General features: G+C 47.0%; 1 protein-coding gene across 1 annotated transcript; it reads right to left on the bottom strand.

Moving 5' to 3' along the window:
- Window positions 1–285: 285 nt before the first annotated feature.
- On the bottom strand, window positions 286–8,428 carry LOC124776163 (trypsin-7-like). The gene is made up of 3 exons (XM_047251004.1): window positions 8,348–8,428; window positions 7,936–8,199; window positions 286–1,384 (listed from the first exon to the last, which is right to left on the bottom strand). Exons 1-3 carry the CDS (start codon window positions 8,426–8,428, stop codon window positions 1,019–1,021), a joined length of 711 nt encoding a protein of 236 aa, XP_047106960.1. The 3' UTR covers window positions 286–1,018.
- Between the last annotated feature and the right edge of the window lie 2,941 nt (window positions 8,429–11,369).

Raw genomic sequence — 11,369 nt, 5'->3', positions numbered from 1 at the left:
GTGTGACACTGTTGAATCTATGGATATTACTTGCTGTTGTATGTTTTTCGTTCTCGGAAGTGATGAAAGTTTACAGAAACGTGAAATTATTTGCTCTTTAAATTACAGTTCATTACATATATTATAAAGGCAAAACTCGTTTCATAATTCGAAACAGTTATGCTTTAGTGTATGGTAGACAATTCTGCATTATAAGCACCACTTTGTCGGGTGTTGCATTTTACAGAAATAAGGATTAAATGACGTTAACGTATCTATTTAAACGTGGTAGACGTTGTAAGCGTTAATTTGTGGATATCTCAATATCCTCTGGTTCCAAAAATTTTTACTACGAATTTCCAAGGAGCCACTTACTCGTTTTTATGTAACACCGAATATGACGTAAGCCTTCCTGTAAACAACAACCAGCAACTGCGTTTGTTTGCCGAATTCTCCGCGTTTAAAAATATTGGCCCCACAAAAACTATAGTACGTTAAAAGGCCTTCTTGATTACGAGAGGTACTCGACGAAATTTAGTGAGTTACTGTTTTGGTAAGTCCCTCATCTCTGGTGTCGAGTAAGAACGTAACACTAAATGATTCACTTTACTTTCCTGAATTGTAGATATTATAATAACTTCCAGACTGCAGAATTTGCTATAATTCACCCATTAATTAAATAACGAAAATTATATAGCCGGATTTAAAATGAGACATATTACAGTAGTTTATTCTTTTCGTTACTCAGAGAACCTACTGTAACTGTGCCACTCGCAGACTCCACAGTGGCTGCGCCCTCATGATAAATATATCTCCCATATAGGTCAGTTCTACAGTCTGAGGAAAAATGCTGCGTTTCTTTTATTTCGCTACGAGTGTTGGCCGGCGGAAGAATTGTATTAAAAAAGTACAGTAAAACATTTAGATACAGTCGAACGAATATGTCGTAGAGTGTACTCGCCGACATCGGCGTACGTGCACGCGTCTGGAAACGCGAGGTAAATTTGTGAACGCGGAAAGGCGAGAAGAGGAGAACGGGCTAGACGCCGATGGTGTCGTTGATCCAGGAGCGCAGCGAGGCGACGTTGGTGTAGACGCCCGGGTACTGGGGGTAGTAGCAGCCGTAGCCCCACGAGACGACGCCGTACTGCGTGCCGTTGGCGACCAGCGGCCCGCCGTAGTCGCCGTTGCAGTAGTCGAGCCCGCCGTCGGGCCCGGCCGTGCAGATCTTGTCCTCGGTGATGAGCTGGCCCTCGAACGTGGCGTTGCACGCGTCGCGGTCCAGCACGGTCGTGTTGACGGCGTGCAGCTGCACCGGGTAGTCCTGGCCCACGTCCACGCTGCCCCAGCCCGACACCGTCACCTGGCTGCCCGCCAAAGGCTCCTCCTCCGCCAGCGCCACGGGCTGTGAAAATCACGTGAGGTCATCTGGGAAGGAAGTCGGACGTGTCCTTTCAAAGGAACCATCCCGGCATTTGCCCGAAGCGATTTTGGGAAATCACAGAAAACCTTAATCTGGACGGCCGGACGCGGGTTTGAACCGTCGTCCTCCCGAATGCGAGTCCAGTGTCATAACCACTGCGCCACCTCGCTCGGTTAAATTCGTAGAAATGCGACGCTTTGCATCTGAATTCTTAAGCAATAGCACTTGGTAATGTCCCTGCCTCGACTTCAGTCTGTTCACTTCTCGTGACTATTAATCAGTTTTACGAATCTGTCGGTATACCCTCACACTGATGAGAGGCTGAACGAGTTATCAAAACGCTCGTTTGTGTTGCAGTTACCTGTTTCTTTTGTCTTGCCCTGCAACAAGATGTTTCAGACTAGGCTGATCAACTATGTGTGGATAAGTCGTAATTAACTTCTAGGAGGCTGCCTCATATTCTATTTTTTTTTAACAATATACGGAAGTTTTTATTTGAGTTGTCGGATTTCTGGCCTGTCGAATTCCTCCGTTGCTTCCGACAAAAATTTCCTTCAGCAACCCCAGGTTGACGAAATGGGAACTGATACCAGTCGCAGTCGAGACTGCAGTAGTTTAGCAGCGATGGCTAAATGTAGCTGACAGTCGCGAATCACAGACCTGGCAGTTTCCATCGACGCTAGTATCGGTATTGCCTTGTCCTTTTATCGGAACGCAGCAGCAGGTTCACACGTGGTCTCTCTGCAAACGGAAACTTGCAAGTGTTGTACTACACGGACTAGACTACTTACCCCGGGTGAAGTAGCCTGCCTTAACACAGTGGAACGAGCGGTAATTGGCACGTACTGCATTGTAACTGAGGAAGAAGAGAGCAGACGCGACGCAGTGGGTCGGTCTGTCACTCCAGACTGTGTCTGCTGCGCTGTCCGCCACACCGGGCATCGAAGAACGGAAGATCCGGCAGATAAAAACGGCGAAGGGCATCCTGGCTGGTGGAGCCAGCTGCTGACGCTGCAGAACTTCCTGCCCCTCGAAAGATCAGCACCCAGTACTGCCGCTACCACTCCAGCGGCCGAGGTTCCGCAATCGCCTCAGACAAAAAGCTCCGAGTCACAGGAGAAAAAACGCTCACTGACGGAGGCGCGAAGTACACGGTTCGGCAACGTCCGTATCGTCAAATCTGACGTTTCCCTCGAATCTTCTTCACAGCTGATGGACATCGATGTCGGACTGAGCCTCCACCCACTGCCCGGCAGAAAGTGCTGCCCACCTGATGGATGACTCCCATCCTATAGTAGAACATGTGGAGGGCAGCGGAGTGTGCGCTGATATGAAACTTCCTGGAAGATTAAAACTGTGGGCCCGACCGAGACTCGAACTCGGGAACTGGCAGAAGCACAGCTGTGAGGACCGGATGTGAGTCGTACTTCGGTAGCTCAGTTGGTAGAGCACTTGCCCGCGAAAGGCAAAGTTCCCGAGTTCGAGTCTCGGTCGGGCACACAGTTTTAATCTGCCAGGAAGTTTCCCCTGTGCTTCTGTTTGCAGGATACCATTTTCAATTGTCTGATGCACCTCTACGCCACTGCCCCGGTCTCCCCTCGGCTACTGACCTGCGAGCAGTCGCCACCGGAATTCGTGTCTGCCAGACGACCAATGTTTGCTCCCTATAGGTACCTGCACGAGATGCAATAAATAGACTCTGAGGCTCTCACAGATCTTATACGGCGATTCCCTCGACCATTTCTCGTACTGGGAGGCGTCAGTGCCCGTCACGTTTTGTGGGGCTCGCCCCCTACTCGCCTTCCCGCTCCAGTTTCGGAGAACCTCACGACGTCTCAGCACAGGTACTGCCACCAGTTTTTGTGCTGCTACGAGGTCATTCTCAGCCGTCGACCTATCTTTCTGCTCTCCAGCCCTCGTAGACTCTGCTTAGTGGCAAGTCATTGATGACCTTCATTCCAGGGATCACTTTCTACTCCGCATTCACATACTGTATGGAGAAGTTACTGAAATAGCTGGTCAGCAGGGCTAACTGGACGCTGTTCAGCCAGCTGGCCGTGTCCAGGAGTAGGTGGGCGACATTTCACGAGTGATCCGTCGCGTCGCTGACAAATGGTTCAAATGGCTCTGAGCACTAGGCGACTTAACTTCTGAGGTCATCAGTTGCCTAGAACTTAGAACTAATTAATCCCAACTAACCTAAGGACATCACACACATCCGTGCCCGAGGCAGGATTCCAACCTGCGACCGTAGTGGTCGCTCGGCTCCAGACTGTAGCGCCTAGAACCGCACGGCCACTCCGGCCGGCATGTCGCTGACATATCCGTCAAAAATTCCTCGGGTCATCTTAGGAGGCAACCTGTATTTTGTTGGACTGGTGAGTGCCACTCAGCAATGCTGGTCAGGGGTGCGGTTCTATCTCAGTTAAGTACCCTCCAATAGCAGAAAACCTCACAGCTTTTCGTGTTGCAAGAGCTGAGGCATGACTTATAATTCAGGACAGCTAGCAAAGGTCATGCGCAGTATTCCCAGACTTGCTCCCACCATTACACATGTTCTACAAAAGTATGGGAAGCCGTCACGAAGATTTTTGATACACAGTCGTTTATCAATAGCAGCAGGCTGAAACAGGGCCATCTCCAAACAATACCTGGAAACATCTTTCAGACGACGACAGAGCTTTTTGCAAAGAGTACTGCTAACGCCAGGCAGGATCCGGCGTTTCGACAATACCGTGCGACTGTATAGAGGTGCAAGACTTCAGATAGAAAAAAATCTGAGTCTCACAACTATCCTTTCTCCATGTGGGACCTGGAATCGTCGCCATCTGAGAGTCATGATACTGCACTCAGCCACGACCAAATCTGCTACTTCACGTTTCGACATTTACCAGCAGTGGCAAAGGAAATCCTCCTCGTATGTTTCAATTTTGCCGGCCGGGGTGGCCGAGCGGTTCTAGGCGCTACAGTCTGGAACCGCGCGACCGCTACGGTCGCAGATTCGAATCCTGCCTCGGGCATGGATGTGTGTGATGTCCTTAGGTTAGTTAGGTTTAAGTAGTTCTAAGTTCTAGGGGACTGATGACCTCAGAAGTTAAGTCCCATAGTGCTCAGAGCCATTTGAACCATTTTTTGTTTCAATTTGACATGGCAGATAAGTCATTTCCCCAACTTGTGGAGAGAGGTAATTTTGATACCTCTCCTCAAACCAGCAAAGGACTGCATATGTCCCAGTAGTTACTGGAGCGTCGCCTTTACGAGCTGTCTGCAAAAGAACTTGGAGTGAATGGTTAACTGTCGTCTGGTCTGGTTGTTAGAGACCTGGCAACTCCATGGCCGCACTCAGTGTGGATTCCGGAGATTTAAGTCCACCCGACCTAGCTGAAGACACCTATTCGTAGGCTTTGCTACGTAAACGTTACCGTATCAGCATATTCTCTGATGTCAGTAAGGTGTATGATACTACTTGGAGACACAGCTTTCTCATGCAACTGGATCAGTGGGGCTTTCGTGGCTACCTCCCCATCTTCGTGCAGTCTTTCATGTCCAAGCGGTTTTTTAGGTCCCAAGTTGGTGACGGGCTGTCAGACCGATTAGAGCAGGAGAGAATGGTGTCCCTCAAATGGTTCAGATGGCTCTGAGCACTATGCGACTTAACTTATCAGGCCATCAGTCGCCTAGAACTTAGAACTAACCTAAGGACATCACACACATCCACGCCCGAGGCAGGATTCGAACCTGCGACCGTAGCGGGTGTCCCTCAGGGCAGAGTTTTAAGTATTACTCACTTTACCATGGCCATAAATAATATCACGTCTACCGTAAGGATTCCCATACACTACTCCTTATTTGTGGACGATTTTTGATTTCTGTTGCTCCTCCAGTGTTGAAGCAGCGAGCCATCACTTACAACTTACAATGGACGGGCTAGAGGAGTGAGCTGCAAAGATGAATTTTCAGTTCTCTACAGGTAAGTGTCTGTGTGTGCATTTTAATAGCTCTCGTGGTATTTCTCCAGACTTGCATATGTGGGATACCATTCTACATTTTAAAGACTAAGTGAGGTTTCTGGGTGTCATGTTTGACTCGAAACTGTCATGCTTACCACACCTGATATACGTGAAAGGCAGTGAATATCTTGGTGGGCCTCAGCCACAAGTGGGGAGCAGACAGGGCCCATCTGCTCCAGTTTTATGGGGCTCTCGTGCGTTTGTGGCTGGACTACGGGTGCACGGTGTACGTATCAGCGAGGTCTCCTCACCTGAAGATTACTGACGCTACCCACCGTGAGGGGACTAGGCTGGCCGCGTGTGCTTTGCTGGACCAGCCCTGCACCCAGTCTCTGTGCTGAGGCTGGGGAACTTGACTAACCATCTGGTGGTGCTACTCACCATCTGGTGGCAGCTCCACGTGGTGCATCACGCATGTAAGCTCCTCACAGCTCTGAATTCAGCTACATACCATACTTTTGCTCGTCCACCTTCGGCACACCTTTTCTCCAATCGTGCGCAAGCAATAACGCCATTTGGGACCCGCATGCAACACGCGCTAGAGTCACTTGGTGTGGAGCACATACTATCCCAAATCCAGGATTTTAAGGCCTACCACCATGGTTACTGCTCAGCTCCAGAGTAAATTTACATGTGGTGTAGTACAGGAGAGATTACACTCCTGTATATGTTTTCAATAGATTATTTTATGACCACAACTCTAGAGCCGTCTTTACGGATGTGTCGAAACAGGTGGGACTCCGTCGGTTGCTCTGTTATTTTCCCCGATCGTGTCGTCGAGGTCCAACTGCCCAAGATTTCACGGTCTTCGATGCACAATGGTATGTGGACTTTCAGGCACTGGAGGAGATTGGACGTGAGTCAGGTGCTAAAGTACTTGTGTATTCCGATTCTGTGCGTGCCCATCTCTCCCTGCAACTGTTGCACCCAGCAGATAGAGTAGTCCACAAAATCCAGAACACAGTCCTCCAACTAGAACGGTTGGCGAGAGAGGTGTCTGTTTGGTAGCTAGTAGGGCACACAGCCTGAGAGCCGCGCAGCGATCCTGAGTCACGCTGCCACCTCGCTGTCAGGGCTACGGTCTTAATGTGTTAACAGGGTGACTGGCTCAGGCACGTTCTTTGTAAGTGGTCAGCCAGTCACATTTCCCTGTGCCTGTCTTCTATGGCTTCTGTGATTTCACTCCTGTCTGCATGCCATCTATAGCACCTTCACCCTTCCGTGTCGTATTAAGGCCTGTGAGATAAAGAGATCGTGTTGGGCAATGCGAGTGAAGTCGCAGTGAGTGACTGAGTGGAGTTTTATAGGTTTCCTTCTCATTGTGTGACCACAAGTTTGGTCATTTTACCCACATTCGTTTCTTTTAAAATGTGTAAGCAACGCACTTATAGCCTCGGCTTGTGCGCCTGTAAGTCAACACACACACACACACACACACACACACACACACACAAATGGTTCAAATGGCTCTGAGCACTATGGGACTCAACTGCTGTGGTCATAAGTCCCCTAGAACTTAGAACTACTTAAACCTAACTAACCTAAGGACATCACACACATCCATGCCCGAGACAGGATTCGAACCTGCGACCGTAGCGGTCGTGCGGTTCCAGACTGTAGCGCCTTTAACCGCTCGGCCACTCCGGCCGGCCACCCCCCCCCCCCCCCCACACACACACACACACACACACAGAGAGAGAGAGAGAGAGACAGAGAAATTCGAATAAAAAAAGTACAAAGAGAAATATGCCAATTATGTAATTAGAAGGTTGGAATAGAGAGGGAAGTTTAACAATCAGATTAGTTTTACGCGTTGATGTGTATTTTCTTTTATTTCGTTTTTTTCGCACTCCAAGTAATATTTTCTTTTAAGACTTTTTGGAAAGTAATGTTTTAGTGCGTTAGAAAAAGTAAAAAAGGAAGGTTTTATTTTCAGAGAAAGCGAACTATAGTTTCTACAAGGCAATAAGTTTCATCTAATAAAGTGACTCTTCAGAGACGTATTTTAAGTACACGCGCGTAGTCCATCTATTTTTTATCGTAATGTAACGAATGCTATAATTGTAAAACTTCAGGAAAATAATGTTATAGTCCATTTAGAAAGAAATTCGGAAGAAGCAGCCGATAAAAATGTCAAATGAATGGGACTGTATTTCTTCCAAAATATATGTTTCGTTTAATTCGACTATTCTCAGTTGGAAGTAACATTTAGTTTCCCAGGGAAGAAAACGGATAGAACGTTGTAGGAGAGAAATGGGAATTTCAGTTTCACTCTCGAAAGTAGCAAAGCATTTCACCTAGGACACGAAATTATACCGAAGCCACCAGAGCCACGCCGGTGAAAGCGATTACGAAGAACCGATGACGGGATCGAGGGAAGGGAGCAGCCGTTACGGGCAAAGAAAAAAGAAAGAAAGAAAGTCGGTAGAGCATTTGCCCCTCGAAAGGCAAAGGTTCCTGCCAGTTCGAGACCCTGTGCAGTGTACAGTTTTAATCTCCGCTGCGGAGTTGTGAACGTAGTACCTGAACGTTGTCGTCGAACCAGATGGCTTCCGAGACCTCGAAGAAGCCGATGTCTTTGTCGGAGATGGCGTTGTCGAAGTCCTCGTGCCAGAGCAGCCGGCTGGCGTTGTAGGTGTGTCCGCCGGTGCCGCGCGCCGACGTGCCGACGCGCAGCAGGTAGTACACGGGCTGGCCGCCCACGACGCACCACGCGTTCGTCATCACCCAGCCGGCGCTGACGACGGAGCCGCCGCAGCGGTGCGCGCCCACGTACTCCACAGACACCTGCCACGGGAACTCGGAGATGTCGACCGGCTCGCCGGCCAGCACGCGGCCCCCGCCGCCCCCGCCCGCCCCCGCGGCCGGCAGCCACAGCCAGCAGCAGCAGCAGCACAGCAGCGCGCACCACGGCCCCCGCATCTCTGCCGCGCGCCGCCGCCGCCGCCGCCTCTCCACACTTATCGGCCGCCTCCGCCTCTCCACACTTATCACTCGCTTCCAGTCCAAACAACATACCGAGAGGTAGATTTCCACGAGCTGGGCAAACTCCACCTGAAAACGGCAATTAAATTAGCCACTCTAGCTATTATCGCAAACAATAACGCTTGGAGCAATATCTCGAATGAGGCAAAGGCGTCCACAGTCGGTGTGGTTCTCAGTTCCCGCGTCTGTGTCTCTACTTTTGCTAGAAAAAGGACCAGTGCTGAAAGCTAGTGCGGGTGCTGCTCTCTGTTTATGCGTATCTGTACTCCACGAATCGATCCGCTACGCTCGAGTGGTTGCCTTTCGCTTATTTAGCGTATTATTACAGTGCATCGCAGTACTAAAATTCTGGGTAAACGTATTCCGTGCTGTAAATTAAAGAACAACTCACCCGTATCTCTACACTAAGGAGCAGAGATCTGCGACACTTTTCCGCGCAACCAATTCGCCGTCAGTGTTTCCCTCGTGTGTATGAGGGTTAGCCCCAAATCCCTATCAGTACTGCAGATGCGAAAGTAACTCTGTTACGCTTCGCGACTAACCCGCTGACACGATTTGCCAACGTTATCTCTACCGAGGGCGGCTTCTGAGGTAGTGCCGCTGTGTCGTGGCACCAGAAATACAGAGAAATCCGTACGAATTGTAGAACTATAGAAGCACGATCTGCCATCTACCGATCGTGTTAGAATACATCGGGGTGCAAACTTCTTGTAACCCAGTTCCATTACCTTTCTGCAAGTTAATGCCAAAGCATTCCTAAACTGAAATTAATGCTTAATTAAATCGAAAAAGAAATGATAAATCTAATTATCGCTATAAATAGTTATATACAATTTGAATATAATTATGCCCTTAGATTTTGAAACTAAGAGGCATTATTTCAGTATTGGTATGTTTTACAACAGCAGAGCTATAGGAACACAACAAGAAAACTAACGTATTCACCACCTGTTGAGCATCTATTTTTCAAACAACGGTGTAGTATTTCTGTTTACACTTGTTACGATCGTGTAATACAGTTCTGTACAAACATGTTGTAGTTATTGTTAGGCCAGGTAATTGACCGTACATATCTGTGTGCACACTGTTATCTGTAAGGGAAAATTTCAGTTGACCGTGAAAATAACAAACGTGAACAAAGTAAATGAGTTATTAAAAACGCCATTTATCGACACGACTCTCAGTGAAAAAATTCAGATCAAGACACTAGGTAGGCCGCTCCCGAATCCGAATCTGCAGCAGCAAACAAAAAATCGGGGCCATAAGTTCAATCCAGAAATTTACCATTGAACGAATGGATTTGTGACTGTGAAGAAAAGAACGCTGTTTTTTGTTTTCCTTGTCTGTTATTTGGGGGCGATGTTCATTGGGGTAAGACCGAAATAACTGATATTGGGCATAAGTACGGTACATGAAATGTCAAAGCGACACATGAATAATATGCTTAGTCTTTCATTCCTTGCCTAAACCAACATTCAGTAGAAATTAGATTCGCAATATAGACAAACAACGAACAGCCACAACAAACGTGGTGAAAAAATAGCTATAAATTGAATTTAATTGAAAACTGTATTCCGTTCTGTGGTGCTTTGGAACTGGCTCTCAGGGGCCACGATGAATCTGATGCCTCTCAAAAGAAGGGGGTTTTCCGTGAGCTAATTCACTTCAGTGCGGGACAGGATAAAGATCTTCACGTTCATCTCAGCCAAGCATCAATGTTCAAAGTCATTTCTAAGACTGTTCAGAAAGAACTACTGCAATGCGTGTTGGAAGTGTACCATGATGAAATTCGTAAAGAGATAAAACGTGCCGATTATGTTGCAATCATCGCGGATGAAACCACAGATGCGACTTGTCAATTTCAGATGGTTATTGTTTTACGTTATATTGTTGAGGGAAACCTGTTGAAAGATTTTGGAACTTTGTTAATCTATGAAGTCAGAATGTTCATACTATAGCTGAGAGTATTCTGAAAGAAAATGAACCATTAATGGGCTATGGCCGAGCAAAACTAGTAGCTCAGAGTTACGACGGTGCAGGCGTTACGAGTGGCAAGTCGAATGGGAATCAGAAACTAATTAAAGACAAATACCCAAATGAAAGCTGCTTCCATTGTTATGTGCATCAGTTCAACCTTATTATATCCACTGCAGCCTCTGTTAATCGTAAAGCTCACATATTTTTTGCACATCTTTCAGGTATTTCTTCGTTCTTTCTTTACTCGCCGCAAAGATCCGTAGTGTTGCATAGCGTTATTCACGAGACGAAATTACCATTCTGAAGTGGTAAAAGATGTTTTTGAAAATGGGGAAGATTCTATTGCTATTATAGAAGTCACTGAAACGAGAGAAAGCATAAAACTATCTTCTACTATTGAAAAAGCTGATTCATACAAACAAAGACTGCAAGAATTCATTTTCTGGCTATCATTATTCTAAAAGATAATTCCTCATGCAGACGTACGTTTTAATCAGCTTAAGAAGAAAATAACCGGACCGACGAAAGCGAAACAAGACATCCAGAACTTTGAAGTGTTAATGCAAAACATCAGAGATGACATTGACTCGATTCTTAACTACATTAGTTTCGAAAATGACGAAATGATGCCTGGCAAGAAGCCACGGATTTTTGATGGGTATAGAAAAAAGAGCTGCTTTGGAAGCGTAGGATGCCATCCTTTCTGAAATAAAATTACTGGACACCTCATTGCAGCCAACTTATTTGATGTAAATCAGTTTGACAAATACACCACAAATTTTCCACACAAACACCTTGAAATTACAGACACATACACATTAGAGGAAAAAAGAAATTAGAAGGGTGAGCTTCAAGTCTTCTACGTTAGCTTGAGTTGAGAGCAGTTTCTGGCACAGTTCCGTTTCTTTCGCTGATTCTAGAGGATGAACTTTGTGAGAGATTCGACGAGACTGTTAAAAGTTTTTAATCTGCTAATAACGACGCCTATATCGACT

This window comes from Schistocerca piceifrons, chromosome 2 (assembly GCF_021461385.2).
Source record: "Schistocerca piceifrons isolate TAMUIC-IGC-003096 chromosome 2, iqSchPice1.1, whole genome shotgun sequence".
NCBI lineage: Eukaryota > Metazoa > Arthropoda > Insecta > Orthoptera > Acrididae > Schistocerca > Schistocerca piceifrons.
This window is presented reverse-complemented; position numbering and strand designations above follow the sequence as displayed.